Source organism: Lissotriton helveticus, chromosome 10 (assembly GCF_964261635.1).
Source record: "Lissotriton helveticus chromosome 10, aLisHel1.1, whole genome shotgun sequence".
NCBI classification, from domain to species: Eukaryota; Metazoa; Chordata; class Amphibia; order Caudata; family Salamandridae; genus Lissotriton; species Lissotriton helveticus.
Window position 1 is genome coordinate 66,022,553 of NC_136071.1, and position 21,161 is coordinate 66,043,713.

At 42.3% G+C, this 21,161-nt stretch overlaps 1 protein-coding gene across 1 annotated transcript in view; it reads left to right on the plus strand.

Moving 5' to 3' along the window:
• LOC144783923 (extracellular calcium-sensing receptor-like) overlaps positions 1 to 21,161 on the plus strand; it is a 96,699-nt gene that overhangs the window by 11,142 nt on the left and 64,396 nt on the right. The window contains exon 2 of the mRNA XM_078662658.1: positions 4,914 to 5,205. Within this exon, the coding sequence (XP_078518784.1) occupies positions 4,914 to 5,205 (292 nt within the window). The remainder of the gene's footprint in view (positions 1 to 4,913; positions 5,206 to 21,161) is intronic.

The window sequence follows — 21,161 nt, forward strand, 5'->3', positions numbered from 1 at the left end:
AAACAGCGCAATCATCAATTTTACGAACAGTCCTCCACATATCTGGGGGCAAAATAAGACCGAAAAACAAATCTATATCACATAAAGTCATAACACAAGAATATAAAGCACCCTCGACCTCTTCATAAAAGGCAGCTGGATTTTTACGCGGGTCAGGCAACGCATTTTTGAGCGCCATTACATCTGCTCTATTCCAGGGAGTGTAAACCCAATTATAAATAAAATAGCCCTTGGCATCGCCAGATTTTTTATCATCACTATCGCCCGCTCCTTTAGGAGGAACATACAAAGGCGCAGCTTCCCGCATGGGTTTCATGACAATTGGTATCATCTTATCTGTCACGAAGATAGGACGTTGTACTACTCCAGACGAATTAGCCGGTGGAGCAGCATCCGCAGCCTGTTTCTGCTCCTTCAGATGTTTCGCCTCATCTCGTATTTTAACCAGCCGTCTAATGAAATCGGGTGCCTGGGAAAAGACAAAAAAACCATCACGTATTTTTTTATGATCAGTTGCAATATCAACAGGTTCTAAAACATCGGAATATTTCTGAAACATTTCGACTACTTCGTCGGCAAATGATGCAGCGAAATACATCTGTTCTTTTTCTGACCAACTCTGCACACTAGTTAAAAGATCAGCAGCAGGATGTGTACTACGCAATGCTTTACGGGCAGCTTGTCTGATTTCAGCCGATCGTTCTGTAGACAGCAGAGATCGGGAATCCCGCTTTTTCTGCTGTTCCGAATCGGAATCTTTTTCATCCCCGGACGGAGCAGACGGAGTGATATACGGAGGTGGAGGTCGATCTAATAACAAAAAATCATCTTGTGGTTTATTAAGGACAGGATAGAGAGGCTGACGGACAGGCTATTGGCCAGATATCTGTAACCTATGTTCTTTTTCCTCTCGTTCCTGTATTTCCTTCGCTTCTTTCTTTCTTAATTCCAGCGCTTTCTCATACAGTCTTTCGCTGTTCTTTTTCAATCAACGCTTGCTCACGCTTCTCTTGTTGACGTACTTCTTTCTCCCACATTCGCAAACACTCAAACATATCACGCCTAGACTTTCGCTCAAACAAACATTGCTCCACATATGCAACCTTTCGTGCATCAAACGACCCATACAATGGCCAACGTAACTCAGGATCCTTTTTCGTATACTTGTGCCACAATGTGCTGTACATTATGGCAGAAGTACCAAACTTCACATACATATCTCGATTAGGAGTCCCCTCGGGGGGAGCCGGCTGCGATTCCTCAAGTCGTAAACTGGTACCACCAAACAAGCAGCACATCTTTCGAAGTGCGCGGCAAAGAGGCATGCTCACAAATAGTGCAAGATATACACTACCATAGGGAAAGAGCGCTTAAGGTACTTTCTTAGTACGTTGCGCTATACGAAGGAAGCGGAGAAAAGAGACTCCATGCTATGCCCGCCTATATGTGTTGCAACGCATATATATGCAAACCAATCAAAAACCAAACAAAGTAGACAAGTCTATCCCAAAATCAAACAAGCCACAATAAGCGTTTCCTGATCACACGTGGCACTCCAAAACGGCTCTTACCAATCATAGGCTGTCCAGATTCCAACTGCCAAGTTCTAAATTCGACCAAACGGTCACTGCACGGCAGACCAGCAGAAGAGATCTCAGTCGAGGACCGGCGCCACCTGGATGGTCGGATCGGAAAGTAAGGAAGGAACACCTCGGATACCAAGACACGGGTCTTCTCTGGTAGCGATCGCGACCTCAGCGAGATTCCGAACCTTCGTCACGACCAATCCTTCGGGTATCCGAGTCGCCGATGAGCCCCACGTTGGGCGCCAATTTGTCGTGCAGGCCTCAGCCTGGCCCGCTAGTGCAAGGGGTTCGCCCTTCTGTGCACAAAGTCCTCAGACCCAAAGGAAAAAGTTGGCACGGAAACTGGAATTGCAAAACATAGAATTTATTACACTTCATGAAGTGGTGCTAAAGTTCGGACAGTACCCTTCGGCACTATGAGAAGTAGCACAAAGGGCTACTGGACACATGGTTTATTTATACCCACACAAGGGCTTAAGGAAAGGCGGTACAAAGCATAAGCGCACATTTTATGACCATACATGGTAATATCGAGAAGCAAAATCGATCAGTAGGAGGAGTTAACAATCGCGGGGTCTCGGCTAACACATTCCAATCTAGGGCTAACCATTAGCAGATATGGACCCTAACGGTCAGCGGCAAAACACAGAGATGCTATTATTAGACTGTTGCCGGGTAGATTTAAAGGCCATGAGCAGAAAGGTAGGACAACGCACATGGTCGACACGAGGCGGCATGTAGCAAACAAAATGGCTGCCATAGATTCAAAATGGATGCCACTAAAATGCCAAGATAATGGCCAAAACTCGAATGTCTTTCGCTAACGCTCAACACAATCGCCGTTATAATACAACACCACCCTATGTTTACATTCTAAAGTGCTCACCCTCATTGACATAATTATGCTGATAAAAATTACGTGTTGATTCTCTTACTAAAAATCATTCTCAATAAATTATTGCTATAAATTTAAGACAATAACATCCATCCAGTAACAAATGTTAAACATTAGCGGAAATCTAAAAGGGAAAGGTCTATTTGTCATTTTATCAAATTCTTAATTCCTTCAGTTGTATTACTTGAACCAAACTTAAGGTTCAATGATTATTTAAAGATACATTCACTGAAAACAAATCCAATTGTAATGATTAAGTGCAGTGGTTACAGGACATTGAACGATTTAGATCTACAAACGGCCCTGACAACATGCTTTCCCATTTTGTATTATATTACCTATGTATTTATTTAGGTGGTTTTCTTATAGGGTAGATCGCAAAAAGTGGGCTAGATTGCTCTGCAGTTGCACAGTACTTGAGTGAGGTAGCTTGTGCGTAAGCAACAAAAACACAAACAAGACAGTGTAATGCACATTCAAAAGATTTCAATTGAGCAATTTCCAAAGTGATGTTTTATGATGAGGCTATCATACAATACAGATACACCACATATATTTCTTAGATTAAGCAGGGTACTAGTAGTCATAAATCCTGATCAATAAATTGGCAGTAATCATGTTCTGTGCGCACCTAAATTCTGTGGGTGAAACATAGTTTGACAACGGCAGAGACCCCTCCGTCCCCGCGGGGACCCAACTTCTCTGATAGTCCAGCGGAGTAAGGACCGTCTGAAAAATAGGTCTGTGTCAGCCTGCCCAATTTAGATGAACAGACATATAACCGATTTTTACTACCTGTTACCCATGGCAAGGGGGGCATTGTTTTTCATTTTTTTTTTCAACACCAAAAAATCACTTTGGGGTTTTGTTTTTAAAAAGAAATTCAATATGAAACGTTTTGAAATGTTGCCAGTTCATTAAGCTGATATCCACATTGAAGGAACTGACTTGAGGCAATTCATGTCAATGTGTGAAATGCCTGTCAGGCAGGCAGATATATCTAAATTTGGCAGGTGGGTAATTTACTCCGTCACCCTGAAGGAGTGCAATACAACTGTCTAAACATAAATCAGCCCCATAACACTTTATACTTGGAATTGCAAAATCCACAAATTCAGTCGATTTCAAGAGAAGTTTCAACAAATGATACAGAGTGTTAGCATTGAACATCTAACCAAGAGGTCATTTCCAAAATCAACATGAATAATTGCAAGTTTTGATCTGAACCACATCTACTCTAAATGTAAGCACTGATTAAGTGCATGTGATCTTGTACATGCTCCATATATTTCTGAAAACACAGCCTTTGCAAACCTGGCAATGTATTTATTGTAGAGGGGATCAATTGCACATGAGCTTACTTCTCAGGTCTGCAAACCAGCCTCTACACAATGTCCTACCTTTGGGATACAGTTGCCAGTTTTCTTTCTCTTTTCCTTGGAACTTATAAGGGTTCAGACCAATAAATCTTAATGGATTCAGTAACTATTTGACCCTTATTGTGTGTTTGAGAGAATTCTATGCATATTGGATAATATCAGAGCTTAGTTTAAGCAGGTGATTGCAGGAGGGGCCACCAAGGCTCAGTTTTTTTTCTATTTTCCTCAACAGTGTTTGCCCCAGAGCTAGAAAGAGACAATCCCCAAGGAGGAAAGAAGGAGTAATAGAAAAACAGCCAGAAATTCATGACAAAGTAGGGATGAAACGAACCTGCATGAGTAATATGAAGGGAAAGGTTGTGCCAGATGGCGTAATAAGAATGCATGAGGTGGAATCAAGACTGCGCAGATGTGATAGTCAATAACTGGCTGTGGCTTTTTGGACCTCCACTTATTCTTTTACAAATGAATACTTAATAATATTATCAATTTTCTAATCAGTCCCAGGCAGAGATGAATGTGCCTCCTCTACGTTTTCTATGAGATCTGATTCCAAGAGGTGAAAGACGAATGGGGCAAGTATAATGCACTGTGACAAGTTATTCTGAGGTTTTCTTTTAATTTTGTTGAGCATAGATGCACCGCTCATTCAACTTCAACACAGATTTTTCTCGTTCCAGAGTATAATCATAATGAGCACCATTATTGTCAATGTAGTATGTAAAAGAGTATGTTTTATGAAGTGATGATACCATTGCGGCTCTACTTGTATTCCATTGCAAAAGTCTAGGACTGTTGGAAGGGCAATTTATTCCACTTCCATTTTATGTAGTAATGGTTTTGACTCAAAACAGATTACAAACTTGTAATACTTATTTGAATGAGTAATCCAAAATTTGTAAACACTTCGTGCATTTTAAAGACAATTGCCTTTGCCCATCACTTATCTTCTTTAAATACAGTTATTGCCGAGGATGAATTTTTAATAGGCCGGGCAGATTTTTACTATAATTTCAAACAAATTAAATGTTCTTTTCCCTGCTCTTTCTTCAGCCCTTCTATTGACTCCTACCTCGCTATCCTGGCCATGGTCTTTGCCACCAATGAAATCAATCGAAATGCAGAGCTTTTGCCCAAAACAAATTTGGGATTCAAGATTTTCAACTCTTGTGGTTCAGATGCCGTGCCCATTGCAATGACGCTGCAGATGCTCTCGGGTAGAAATAAGACAACCCCTAACTTCATCTGTTGCTCAACACCCAAGATGATTGGATTTATTGGAGACAGTCGCTCATCATCAGCTGTGGCAATGGCCAGAGTCCTTGGGGTCAACAGGGTCCCACAGGTATGAGGCAAATCTTTAATCTAATAAAATGGGCATAACTAACCAAGTTAAATAGAGCACATTTGGGGACATCCCTCAATTAGGCCACCTATTCGAATACAAACATGCAAGCCGTATCCTTATAGCAAATTTCGAAGACGCTGCTTTCATATTTTAAGCATATCTTTTTCTCGTCATTGGAACTGGCTCCCTGTAATAGAAGCTAATTTTAGGTGGCAATCATACTTGTACATATAGTTATGATGCACTCTGGTAGAGTGTTGTGCTATGTACAAAAACAAAAGATATAAACAGACAAAATATATTAGCATACATGGTGAATGATAGATCAGAGCAAGAAATCAGTATTTAAAAAATGAAAAATACTAGTTCATCCTAAAGAAAAGGTGAATTACAGATGGTCCAAGAATCCATTTTGTTTAAAAGTCGCAATATTTCAAATTGGAAGACAATTTGAAAACATTTATTTGGAGACTAATGGCCTGATTTAAAGTTTGGCGGATGGGATACTCTAACACAAATATGACGGATATCCCTTCTACTTTATTACAAGGGCCTCATTTACAAGGAAATGATGTAGCGTGGCACCACACACCCTCTTGCTGCAATGAGCTGCGTTATTTTAAAAGCACAGTGATGCATCATATTTACAGCAAAATGATGCATCCCTGTGCTTTCCTCTCTGCTGGTGCATCGATGGCTGTCATGCACCAATACAGGCACCCTTGCACCATGGTGCAAGGGTGCCTGCATTGCAGGGGTGATTGATTTTGTGCAGGAAGAGACATCGAATGCAGCATACATTGAAAGGGGAAAAATGAGGAAAAATAAAGGTATTTCTCCTCGTTGCGCGCCTCCTTATGCCTCCCCTGGGAGATGTTGGATATAACACATTCCCAGGTTTAAGAAACCTTGTAAATCTGGGAATGTGAGTGTTGCATGGGTACACACAAAGCAACACCAATGGCACGCCCCTTTCATGCAGAGCAATGTGTGAAATGGGGCACATGAAAAGCCGCACAGGGCGGCTTGGTTTGGCCTCGTAAATATGGGCAAGCACACATTCCCAACACTCTAAATCAGCACCCAATGGTTTATTTAGAGTTTGGTGGTGAAGCTTACTCTGCAACAAATGTGAAAGAGCACCCCGTCTGCCAAATTTCCAATTCTATCATAAACTGGAGCGTGGTGACACTCCTATACTAGACGCACAGCAAAAAAAAATTTCATGACAGAAGATTTTCACAAATTTATCCATGTTCAATAAAGTTTTATTCCGTGTATTCCAACTGTTTTATCTTGTTTGCTCGTATCAGTAAATCATGAAATCATGTCACATGAGAGACACAACGTATTTTTTACATTTAATGTAGCAGATATGCCACTCCAGGCCTTTTTCTGAAGCAAGAATTCATACGCAAATCATCCTTAGTAGTACATGCAATTCCCAATGCATTTCAGGCATTTCATGCCCTTCGTCAGGGGTTCACTACAATTTTCGTTGATGGCACGCTTGCATGTAGAATATCAAAAGCAACGGACTTTCAACAGGAATATAAATGTAAACTACAGTTCAAAAGTAGAGCACTGCACAGAAATAGATATGTGTTATAAATTTCGGCACTTCATCATATGATTGACGTTTCATATTCCAGCAGCGGGTGGGCTTACAAGATGAAACTGAACAACTTGAGTGAAATTGAAATAAAAACGGTGCGCTCTATCGGTGTAACGTGGAGTTTGCACTAAATTCCACCATCCGAAGCATCGCAGAATAATTTTTCTGTTGGGGCGTGCACGCTTTATTTGGCATGTGTCTAGTGCGCAATCTTTTTTAATTTTTATTTTATTTTACAGAGTTTTATATAGCGTGAACTTGACCCGAATTGGGTATCAGAGTGTCTTACATAGCACCAGTTGCATTACTTGAGGACACATTAATTTTTTGTGAGGGACAGGGAGATTAAGTGATTTGCCCAGAATCACAGGATGTTCAGCGTCATTGCCGTGACTCTAACCCAGTACCACAGATTTGAGATCGACCGCACTACCCGTTAGGCCAACTCCTCTCCCCTAAGGAGATTTACCGTCTGCTAGCGAGCGCAAGCAAGACTTGCTGGCCGCTAGTGCAGCTTCCGGTTGCCACTGCAACTTCCTGAGCCATTTTCAACGAGCGGCCATGGCTGCATCTCAAGCAGAATCTCTACTAGAGAAGCAGATAAATCTACTTGAAAAGATGTGTTTCAATACATATTGTACTCCAAAGGACCGTTCAAGTTGTTTTTTGGTGCAAGAAGCATTTTTTTATTTTGCTTTATTCAGCAAGAAGGAAGTGGCCAAGAGACTCCAAGTTCATGTTCCTGCCAGCAGGCTCCTCCCAGTGCTTTGTCCATCTCTGTTAGACCTGGGGTCACCAGTTTACATAGGGTAGCTTGGCGCAAAGTAGGAAGGTCTATCCAAAAGGCAAAAAGTGTTACGCTTGCGTCGCACCCTTACAGTAACACAGCGTCTATCCACTCAAAAATGACACTACACTGTAATTTTTATAAAAGTAGAAAAGTTTATCTTTTCCTCTTAAGGTTACTTTTATTTCTGTTTGTCTGTACAGCTCATCATACCACATGTAATATTCCATATATATATCTCAACAACAATCCTGCAATACTAGGAATTACTACTTATTCCTGCCATTAATCAATAGTTTAGTTGCAGGACAAACCACATATCAAGTCAGGTCTTACTTCTGGTTACATGTGTTATTAGCTCAAGAGTGAACTTGTGAATATCCACACCAAATCTCCTTAGCAATAATTCAACAGTGCAAAAACCATTCATTAGTTACGGTCCAGGTTGACAATAGGATCTATTTATCTCTTAAACATATCACTCTTGTTTTCTTTTTTTAGCCATATACTGTGACCTTTTCATATATCTAGCATACACACTGTGGAGAAGCGTGGCTCAGTGGTTAGAGGCGGCAGACCCGGAGGCTGAGATCGACCGTGGACCAGGGTTCGATTCCCTGCCTCGGTGGGTCTCGGGCTCAAAAATTCCACAGACTCGACAATTCTCGCTCCGGTGCCTACTCAACTCACGGGGTCACACTCTGCGACTCTGGGCAATAGCTTGCTTAATCTCCACTACGGCCCCTCGCGGCGGGATGCCTGGCTTTCACCTTGTGGATACCCTGCCGGGGTGTCTCACAGGGGAATACCAGGACGGGTTCCCTAAGCAAGCACTTAGATACCGGGTCGGTGATTTGCGCTATATAAATACATGTACAAAATACATGTACACTGTTTATAAGTGGGATCCTAATACATACATTCTGAACAGTTGTGGCGTATTTTTCCCACCCCTCTTCATGAATATCTGCCTTAGCTGGTTTATTCCACATTAGAACAGTATAGTTTAGTTAGTTCATTAACTGTCCTTTGGTTTGCCGAACTCTCCTCAAAGAAAAGGGGCAGTCTCCTCGAATGTATGACGTTACAACGCATGCTTTTACCACGCATGCTGTTACAACGCAGGTTTTACCACGCATACCATTACAACGCATTACACTTGGGGGTGCTGTATAGTGAATAGTTTAATTTACTATTCCAACTCCAGTCCCCGTGGATAGTAGGGAAGGTGTTGGATAGTAAATTAAACTTATTCCCTATCCTAGAGCGCCCCCCAGTGTAATGCGTTGTAATGGTATGCGTGGTAAAACCTGCGTTGTAACAGCACTGCGTGGTAAAAGTTTTGTTGTAATGGTTGTAAACCGTCTCCTCTGCCAGTTCTGTCATTAACAATCTCTCTGCCCAACCCACCGTCTTTTATCAAGGGCAGGAAGCCTCGTATTTCAGCAGGCCCGGCAGAAGGTTTTATGAACCAAATTACCCCCCCCTTCCAGCCCCCTCAGTTGGAATCCCTGCTTACGTTACTTTTGGACGCTGTTCTGCCCAACCCGGCCGATGGCTGCTGGCTGGAAGGCCGGGGTTTATCACCCGAAGGTCTTTAATGAAAATTAAGTTCAATGGTTGTGGGCCTGAAGAGGCGGGACCCGACCTTCACTGGAAGCTCCCTGTTGTCAGCTTCCGTCCCTCACGCTGCAGGAAGAGAAATCTCCTCCTTCGGCCAACTCCAGTCACGCCTTACTTCCTCAGGAGCACTCCTCTCGCCAGCGCCGAAGCGGGTCCCTTCTTCCGATTTTCCCCGCTACGCAAACAATCCCCTGAGGCAGCTCCCCCCTCACCAGGCCACGCCACACTCCGCACAGGCTCTGCCTTCAGGGACCGGCCGACGGGCGGCCCCGTCACCCACTTCCGTCTCCCTCACACGTAAATGAATGCCTGACAGGCGGCCGCGGCCAGCTTCGTTCCGCAAGCTCCGCGTCTCTGCTGGCTACAGGAGCCCCCCCAGTTCAAAGGCAGCGGCACCACATCAGAATAAGGAGCCCAGGGAATTCCGAGGTCCACAGAGCGGAAAGCCGGTAAGTTCACTTTTGATATGGCTAACCCAGGTGGATTTTCTCGTGACTTAGCTAGCCCAGGGGGAGGGTAGGTCAGCAAGGCAGGGGTCTTATTCTGCAAGCGCCTGACTTCAGTCAAGAAACAGTCTCGGACACCATCACCTCCGTTTTCCGCCAATGTTGTCCTGTCTGCTCCACCCAAGCCAGTCACACTTGCCTCTTATGTAAAAGAAACTGAATAACAATGTCTTTGCTGGGCCAGGTCAGTGAGGGAGGGACAACATCAGGAAGGGGGCGTCAGCAACCCCTAGAGGCAATCAGTTCCCCTCTCAGTGCTCAACCTCCTCACCCCACAGCCTTCACTCCAGCCAAGTCAGTCTCCTTTTCATGACCTGAAATGGCTGCCTAACATTCCGCCTTATATAGGCTGACCCTAGAGTGTCCAGAGAGGTCCAGAAGGTTCTGGAAGACCTCATAATGTCCTATGGCCCTAGGTCCTGAGGTGGCAGTTATGGCAGTTACTGGCCACCATTTTGTGTGACTGAGTTTTCACCAATTTTTAAGAGTCACCTAGGCCTAAAAAACTATATGGTCAAGGAGTACCTAACCCCTAGGTCAACACCTAAAAAGTCCAGTGGACATAAAAAAACAGGTGTTAGGAGGCAGAAAGGGGACAAAAATAAATAAATAACGGGAGGGACTACCCAAAGGCTGACAGGTCTAACACGCGTCCCCCCCAGCTGAAAGTGGGGAGAGCTACCCAATCCCTTGGGAGTTCTCATCACTAAGGTGGAAATACCTGGAGAGACCGTCTGCATTGGCGTGGTCCACTCCTGGTCGATGTTCGACCCGGAAGTCCATTCCCTGTAGGGAGATGGACCATCTCAACAGCTTGGGATTCTCCCCCTTCATTTGCATCAGCCAACGAAGGGGTCGATGGTCGATCTGAACCAGGAAGTGTGAGCCAAACAGGTATGGCCGCAACTTCTTCAGAGCCCATACCACTGCAAAGGCTTCCCGCTTAATTGCACTCCACTTCTGTTCCCGGGGAAGCAGTCTCCTAGACAGGAAGACAACAGGCTGATCCAGACCGTCGTCATTGAGTTGCGATAACACTGCCCAATGACATGCTCTGATGCGTCTGTCTGGACAATGAATTCCTTGGAAAAATCCGGGGCCCTTAGAACTGGAGCAGCACACATTGCTTGTTTCAATTTTTCCAAGGCTTGCTGGCAAGCCTCTGTCCAGACTACCCGTCGAGGTTGCTTCTTGGATGTGAGATCAGTTAGGGGTGCCACAATAGTGCCATACCCCTTCACAAAGCGACGGTAGTAACCTGTGAGGCCCAGGAAGGCTCGGACCTCAGTTTGGGTCTTGGGGGTCTCCCAGGCCATGATAGCCTCAATCTTTGCCTGGAGGGGCTGCACCGTTCCCCTTCCCACCAAGTGGCCTAGGTACACAACCGACCCCTGCCTGATCTGACCTTTACTGGCCTTGATTGTCAAGCCAGCCTGTTTCAGGGCCTGGAGAACAGCTTGTAAGTGACACAAATGGTCCTCCCAACTGCTGCTGAAGACGGCAATGTCATCCAGATAAGCAGCGGAAAAAGCCTCCATCCCAGAGAGGACCTGGTTCACCAGCCGCTGAAAGGTGGCAGGGGCGTTCTTGAGCCCAAAGGGCATTACACAGAACTGGTAGTGGCCCTCAGGCGTGGAGAAGGCTGACCTTTCCTTTGCTCCATCTGTAAGGGAGATCTGCCAGTACCCTGAAGTGAGGTCAAAGGTACTCAAGTATTGGGCAGCTCCCAGCCGGTCAATAGGTTCATCCGCCCTAGGGATCGGATGGGCATCAGTTTTGGTCTCTGAATTAAGTCCCCGGTAATCCACACAGAACCTTAGTTCTGGAGTGGTGCCCGGTGGGGCAGCTTTTGGTACCAGAACCACCGGACTGGACCAGGGGATACTAGAAGGTTCAATTACTCCTAGCTCCAGCATCTTCGTGACCTCACTGTGGATGCTGGCCTTCACCTTGTCTGTCAGCCGGTAGGTCTTAGACTTCACTGGTGGGCTGTCTCCTGTGTCCACATCATGGGTACACAGGTGGGTCCTTCCCGGAACAAGGGAGAACAGCGAGGAGTACTGCTCCAAGACCTGGCGGCAGTCCTCTCGCTGCTCAGGAGTTAGGGATGGGGAGAGAATTACTCCCTCCACCGACCCTTCCTTTTCCTGAGACGAAAAGAGATCAGGGAGAGGCTCACTTTCCACTTCCTCTGCTCCATCAGTCACCATCATCAAAATGACCTCGGGCCTCTCATGGTGGGGTTTGAGATGATTGGCATGAAGCACCCGTAGGGGCTGTCGAGGAGTCTTAAGGTCCACCAAATAAGTGGCCTTACCCTTCTTCTCCATCACCTCAAAGGGGCCTGTCCAGGGATCCTGGAGGGCACTAAGCTCTCCAGGCTCCATCACCCACACTTTCTGGCCAGGCTCCAACTCCACCGGGTGAGCGTTGTGGTCATACCACTCCTTCATCACTGCTTGACTGGCTTCCAAGTTGTCAGAAGCTTGCTTCCACAACTTAGCCATTTGGCTCCGGAAGGCCAGCATGTAGCTCACCACATCCTGGGGAAGCTTCCTGGGAGACTTTTCCATCCGTCTTTCACCAGGCTGAGAGGTCCACGCACAGGGTGCCCATACAGAAGCTCGAAGGGGCTGAAGCCCACTCCCTTCTGTGGAACTTCCCTGTAAGAAAACAACAGACAGGGTAGTTGGACGTCTCATTTCCTCCGCAGGCTCTCAGGCAGACTTCTTATCATGCCTTTTAAGGTCTTGCTGAACCTTTCCACCAGACCATTGGTCTGTGGGTGATAAGGAGTGGTAAACCGATAGGTAACTCCACACTCCTTCCACATAGCCCGCATGTATGCTGACATGAAGTTGGTCCCCCTGTCGGACACAACCTCCTTGGGGAAACCGGTAAAGTTCCCCATCAGGGCCCTTGCCACTGCAGGTGCAGTAATGGTCCTCAGAGGAATTGCCTCTGGGTACCGTGTGGCGTGATCCACCAGAACCAGGATAAACCTGTGACCAGCTGTAGTTGGTTGATCCCATTGCCCCACAATGTCGATGCCCACCCTTTCAAAGGGGATGCTAACGACAGGAAGTGGTTCCAGGGGAGCTTTTAGCTTCATCCCTGTTTTCCCACTGGCTTGGCAAGTTACACATGTCCGACAGTATGTGTCGGATGCCACCCTCATCTGAGGCCGATAAAAGTGGGGGACAAGCCGGGCAAAGGTCTTGTCCTGTCCTAAATGTCCTGCCAAGGGTATCTCATGAGCCAGTTCTAAAAGAAAGGCTCGGTAACGTTGAGGGACAACCAAGGCCCGTGATGAACCATGCACGGGTGCCTTAGGTTCACTGTAGAGGAGTCCATCCTCCCAGTAAATATGGTAACTCCCAGTAACGTTCCCTGCTGCCTGGGCTTTGGCCTGTTGCCTCAGTCCCTCAAGGGTAGGGCACTCCTTCTGGCGCTTACAAAACTCCTCCCTGGTAGGCCCTCCTTCCACATGCCACTCATCAGGGATAGGTAAGTTCTCTAGGGAGACAACTTCCCCCTCCACGGACTCCTGGTCCACCACCGCAGGTGGCCTATCTGTCTCATGGGGCGTGGAAGCCGAGGCAGGCCTCTCCTGTCCTCGGTTCTTTCCCTTTTTGGCAGCTGGCTGGGCCCTTGTTCCAGGCTCCAGCCCAAGCGAACTCCCCCTCCGGGGAGTCGCGGACCTTGTACTAGCACAGGCCCAGTCAGATGTACCCAGCATCTCAGAATGAGTCCGGTATTCCACCTCTTTCCAAGCATTGTGCTCCATATCCTTCCCCAACAGACAATCGACTGGCACGGCAGGGCCTACGGCAACTCGAAGTGAACCTGCAACCCCTTCCCACTCAAATGGAACCTCGGCCACAGGGTAGTGGCCCAATCTGCCATCAGCCATCGCGGCAGGGTGGAGTACATGTGGAATCACCTGCTCTGGAGACACCAGTTGACTCCTTACCATAGTCATACTGGCTCCTGTGTCTCTCAGAACATCCCCTCTCTGGCCATTGATGGTGACCCACTGCCCATACGTTGTAGTATTTGAGGGCACCTGGATCTTAGGAACCATCTCCCGATCTCCCAGGGACACCAAGGTGACACCTGCCCACTTCCCCTTCCCTTATCTAAGGGCAACTCCTCCCCGAGCACTACACTAGCTACTCCCGGGGCCTTTCCTCCAGTGGGAGGGGGTGGTCTCTTTGGGCACTTGACATCTCCCTTGTAGTGTCCAACGCCACCACACTCAAAGCAGTGGACAACCCTTGGCTGCTGACTTTGGCCAGGATGAGGGTTTCTGGGCGGGTTGACCTTAGGGGTGAATCCTGCTCCTTTTCCCTGGAAACGGTTTTGGGGGCCTTTTGAGAACTCCCTCTTTTTATCTCCCCCCTCTTTCCTCTGGGGGGCGCCCTGTCCGGTCCTTTGGGAATCCCCTCCAGTCCCCTTTGAGGACACCCGGGTACTAGCCCAGATGTCCGCCTCCTCAGCAAGCTTCCGGGGGCTGGTCAGCTTGCTGTCCACCAGGTGTTGACGCAGCTCGGGAAAACATTTCTCGAGTAGGTGCTCCTTAAGAATAAGGTCATATTTTTTTATTTATTTCGAGTTTTATATAGCGCGTAGTTACCCTGAAGCATCCCAGCGCATGTTCCAGAGCAACATACAACCCCTCATAGTCCCTCACCTCGCTGCCTTGTACCCAACCCTCTAATGCCTTCTTTGCGTAGTCAAAGAAATCCACCCAATTCTGTGTGCCTAGTTTGTGACTACCCCTAAACTTCTGCCGATACTTCTCTGGGGTCAGTCCAAACTTCTTGATCAGCGCCACTTTCATGGTGGGGTAGTGGGTCTGCTCTCCCTGCTCTAGGGCCAAGAGTATATCCCTTCCTGCAGGAGGCATGTATTTATACAAGCCACCCCCCCAGTGTTTCTCCAGTATCCCATGGGCTCTTAAGGAGACCTCATAGGCAGCCAGCCACTTGGCGATGTCATCCCCTGTGCTGTAGCTGGCGACTACGTCCTTTGGTAAATAGGGTCTGGGTTCCCTGCTCAAGTCCTTAGATTCGCTGCCACCATTAGGAGAACTGGAAGTCCCTACTTGCAGGGCCTTAAAGTCTAATTGTCTGAGACTCAACTCAAGAGCTAGCCTCTTCTCCTCCCTCTCCTTCTCTAATTTTGCCAACTCCCATCTTAACTGTCTCTCCTCCCTCCTGTCCGCTAGTTCGGCTTCAGTCAAACTTCTCACGGAAACACTGCTGCCCTCCCTTGAGAGTGTTCTGGGACCTGTCAGTAGGTTCTCCCTCTCAGGTTGGTACAACACATCTACCCCGATGACAGTGTCCCGGTCTGCCTCCTCCTCCTCCTTCCCATCTGGGTGAGCTGCCACCCACGCCCTCAAGCTGATTTGAAGTTCCGACCTTCTTAGCACCACGCTTGAAGAACACTCCCATATTTTGACAAGATTCTCGGTGTTGAGCCACAGTATAGGTCTCTAATTCTTCCAGAGCAAATTCCATTTTGCCAATGAGAGTTCGGGACAGCCACTTGAAAGGAATTAGTTTAGAGGGTAATTAGAAGCTACCTCCACCCACCACCAGTAAATTTGGAAAAACAAAAATATAATTAGGGAGTCCACTAGGAGAAAACTCCAGGTGTAGGTCTGTGGAGTACACTACGTTACTATTGAGTGGACGCAAGCACAGTTCTCATCCCACCGCTAGACACCAATTATGTTAGACCTGGGGTCACCAGTCTACATAGGGTAGCTTGGCGCAAAGTAGGAAGGTCTATCCCAAAGGCAAAAAGTGTTACGCTTGTGTCGAACCCTTACAGTAACACAGCATCCATCCACTCAAAAATGACACTAAACTGTAATTTTATAAAAGTAGAAAAGTTTATCTTTTCCTCTTAAGGTTACTTTCATTTCTGTTTGTCTTTACAGCTCATCATACCACATGTAATATTCCATATATATATCTCAACACCAATCCTGCAATACTAGGAATTACTGCTTATTCCTGCCATTAATCAATAGTTTAGTTGCAGGACAAACCACATATCAAGTCTGGTCTTACTTCTGGTTACATGTGTTATTAGCTCAAGAGTGAACTTGTGAATATCCACACCAAATCTCCTTAGCAATAATTCAACAGTGCAAAAACCATTCATCAGTTACGGTCCAGGTTGACAATAGGATTTATTTATCTCTTAAACATATCACTCTTGTTTTCTTTTTTTAGCCAGATACTGTGACCTTTTCATATATCTAGCATACACACTGTTTATAAGTGGGATCCTAATACATACATTCTGAACAGGGATCACTGACATAACCTCGACAGACCGAATATCGACTGTACAAAATATCGATGAAAAATTATCGACTACAAAATTATCGATTGCCTATACTTAAACAACAAAACACAAAAATATCGAAACCACATTATCGACTAAAAAAAACAACGACTACAACAATATCGACTAACAACATTATCGATTTCTAAAACATCGATTATCACATCTTTAAATGAAAAACTGACAAAATATCGAATACAAAAATATAGATAGCAAATTTATCGTTTTTTAAAAATATCGAAATTACTACATCCTTGAATAAATCACTGTATTATCTTAAAATTTAGTCATACTATTCATATTTATTCACTAATTGTTTCTAAAAGCTATAAAACATACTATATAATTTCCTAACATTTATAACACAAAATAAATACAAACATACATTTTATAATACATAAACAATGTTTCGAACAACTAAACATTTCTTACTGCAAATTATATATATTCCTCCACTTTAAAAATATAAAGATAACATTACCTATACAAAATAAGGCCTTACACATTAAATAAACGTTAATTGGCGTCACCCATATAAGGAAAGCAATTAGCATAACAGGTTAAAAAATTCAAATCCACGAATTAAAACAGACTATCAATTTAAACAACCACTCCTACTTCAGAAACTATTAGACTAATACTATATAAACAAGATTACAGCAAACTAAAAATGCAGCCTAAATCTCCTAACTAAAGGAAGACGAAACTCTGCAGGATTTCTGAAAGAAAACGTATTGACTTCAACATAAAGACAGCTACACCTATATAAAGTAAGTACTACTACATTATTTTCCATCAAAAATGTAACTCTCAAACCTCACACCTATGTTTAAAAGCCAAATACCTAAAATATATGTTTTTTTTTACTATTTATCCTACAGACAAAAAGAACATGCAGAAGACCTAGACAACACCTGGACATCAAAAGTTAAATAAAAATAAGTAAGTATATAATTTAAATGTAACTTCGACATTTAATAGATAGGTAACTAAATAGAAACTAGCTAAAAACCTCTACCAAAATATCATAAATAGTTATAAAATATTTGTACACATTTTCTCAACTTCCACAGGTACAAAAATATATACACAAAAAATAACAGTTTGAAGAACATCAACACCTGAAAAGAACTACTTGAAATCATAAAAAGATTTACAGGTAAATCAGAAATGTGTTAAACTGTATTATTAGAATACAACATTATTTTATCAAAAAATGTAATGACATTCTCTTTTAATTACCTCCTAGCACTACAATACAAGCATGACGGAAGGAGCTAAATTCATTTATTCACAAAAAGGGAAAATGCTTCTTTGTTACATGGGATATGTCTACACTCAAGAGAAACAAAAAGATTTGAAAGTTTTTTGGAAGTGAACGAAATATTATGCCAACAAATGTTATGGTAGAGCTATAACTCAGGAAACTACTGTTACTTATACTAAGGAACATAATCACCCACCCAATGTAACCGAAATAGAGATTAGACAAATGCTAGATTCCCTTAAAGAAGCTAGTACTAGTACTGATCAACCAACAACTGCTATTCTGAAACACCATTTAAGTGTACTTCTCCAACATGCTTCTAGCCAATTACCATCTATCGAATCCCTAAAAAAAACTATAGCTAGACAAAAAAGAGCAACATGCACTACTCCTACCACACCAAAAACTTTTGAAGAAGTGCAAATTCCCCCTGAACTCTCTGTAACTCACAATAAAGATGGTTTTATACTCTATGACAACAAATGTAAAGATAAAAGAATTATACTGTTTGCCACAGCAAACAACATGTCTAAACTTACCCAATGCCAAACTTGGATGATGGATGGTACTTTTTCTGTATGCCCCAAACCTTTTTTATCAATTATACACTATCCATGGTCATTTCCAAAATGCTAATATTCCATTCCTTTATGCCCTTCTACCAAACAAACAGCAAGCTACCTATCAAGAAATACTAACTGAAGTCAAGCAACATACTAACAACTATTTCCCACAAAAAATTATCATTGACTTTGAAAAAGCAATGATAAACAGCATCCTTAAAACATACCCACACACAGCAATACAAGGTTGCTATTACCATCTTAACCAATGTATCTGGCGACATCTACAACAATCTACCTTGAGTATCCAATACGCCACTGATAGCACTTTTGCTTATCAAATAAAAAACTCATCGCCCTAGCCTATGTTCCACTGACAGATGTAACTGAGCACTATAACTTGTTAATAGACAGCCCCTACTATAAAAGAAACGAAGAAAGACTAAGCCCTATGCTTGACTACTTCGAAGACACATGGGTAGGAAGGCTACACAGATCAGGCCATAGAAGACAACCCAAATACCAAATAGCTTGGTGGAATGTCTACCTTAGCACACTAAATAAGGAAGCAAAAACAAACAATGCAGTTGAAGGATGGCACAATGCCTTCCAAGCAACTACAGGCCGAGGAACACCTACCCTTCACAAATTAATACAATCCTTACAAAAAGAACAGAGTTACCAGGAGCTCCGAATGGAGCAATCAGTAACTTTGATTGGACCTAAACTCACCAAAGAAAGGAAAAAAATGTATAACACACTCCAAAGTCAAGTTACCCTCTATCCAACTAGCAAAGGACTAGACTATCTATCAATGATTGCAAAAACTATTCTTTAAAACATAACATAACTATACACGTTACATTAAGCATTTTTTTTTAAATTCCTTAATTTTTACATGTAACAATTTGCAATAAAATTATCAAATACATAATATTAACATATATAAAATGTATTTAGATAATGTATTTACAAAATGTTACATACAACGTAACTAAAGCAAAAATTAAAACAGTTTCCCCACCCATAAAAAGTTTTGTAAATACTGACCTTTCTGTTGCACCTTCAAACGTAATCCAATTCCAAGCAATCCATACGACACCATAGCAAAAACCCATACAATCCATGGAAGCCCAAAAAAAAATGCAAAAATACAAGCAAATCCATAGCGACTCCTCTCCAATGTAATACACACGATATACCATTGAAAACCCGAAACTAGTAATTTTTTTAAAAAACCGCTCCTGGAAAACGTGAAAATCAAAATATTTGTGTGCAAAATTAGGAGTATATAATACTCGTCACACAACTCTGATCGAAAAAGAAGGACCTCCTCAAAAACAGTAAAACGCGACGATAACCTGGAAAAAATAAAATACATACCCACCCACACAAAAACACCCATACATATATAAAAAGACATATTTATACACCAAACATATTATCTTTGTAACATTTAAACATATTAGCTCACGTCACACACCTACAACTAAAACGCGGTAAAAATGAAATATCGTACACTCTACCTAACACCGAAAACACAATCTTCTCTAACCCTATGTACATAAACTTAAACACACCACACATACACTAACACTAACTTCATTAACTTCTAAAATACAATAAAAACAAACTTACCCTCTCTAACGCGAAGCAGCATCCAACCGCGATCTGTTGAAGCACCAAATAAGCCTAAATAACATTACGCGGTTAAAAAGTAGTCCCTGTATACAGCAAAAACCTCTTTAATTTCTATATTCCAACACTTTAAAAAAATACACTGAGTATTATATTAAGTGTAAATAATTATTTAAATTGTAGAAAATTATTTCTTAAATATTCATTACTTTCAAATAATTATTCAACTGTTATCTGTTACTTTAAATATTATTTTATTATTTATATATACATTTTGAAAATAATCTATATGTTAAACAAATGTGAATATATAACCTTGTTACAAATAATTTGTTTATAAAAATAGCTCATATTAGTTTAACCATTATGTATGTATATAAAAATGTATTTGTGTGTTTATCTATGTAAAAATTAATAATATAAATATGTTAAATATTCATAATATTAATTTGTAAAAAAAATATGATTACTTTGTAAAAAACAAAAATGTTACTGTTATAAAACAAATATACATATTTATCTATGACAATATATTCAATGTCTATGTGAATAAAATAATTGTTATTAAATGAAAAGTACATATTACCAATTTGTTTCTTTAACTAATTAAATTACAATATATGTGAATAAACATATAAATATTTAAATATCATTTATTTGTTAAAAACATATATATGCACTTCATATATTTTGTTGGATAATAAAAACTGTTTACTTACAATTTTCAATAGAATTAAAGCATACATCTCTACTTACAATTTATTTTTGATATGTTAATAAACTGTTTTTCATTTATTCCATTTAACCCTGTGTATGTTTCCTTCTTTATTATTCTATATGAATATTAATTACATATGAAATATTCTATTTAAAAATGCATTTTAAATTTTAATAAATTTAAAAATGTATTTATCTTTTAACTACTACAATAACAATAATTATAATTAATACAAAAATTTTCTATGTAATTTTAAAACTTTATTATAGTATCCTACCAATAATAATTATTTGTATTAAAAATGTTTTCTTATTTCTACTGCACCAATTATAAACTCACAAAACCATACTACACATTAAAACCATACAAATTACAATTCCCACTTCACCAATTGTAAACTCATGGAAGGTGCTGGACACTGAACCCATACTAATTACTATTCCCACTCCACCAAGTATAACATCAGGGAAGGTGCTGGACACTGAACCCATACAAATTACTATTCCAACTCCACCAAGTATAAATGTAATTTTTACCCTGTACCCCTGTACCCAAATACCCCAAACTGACCCTGAACCCTAAAAATACCCCTTTACCCAAAAACTGAAAACTTACCCTGAACCCTAAAAATACCTCTTTACCCAAAAACTGAAAACTGAGCCTGAACCCTAAAAATACCCCTTTTCCCAAAAACTGAAAACTGACCCTGAACCCTAAAAATACCCCTTTATCCAAAAACTGAAAACTGACCCTGAACCCTAAAAATACCCCATTACCCAAAAACTGAAAACTGACCCTGAACCCTAAAAATACCCCTTTACCCAAAAACTCACACCTACAACTAAAACGCGGTAAAAATGAAATATCGTACAC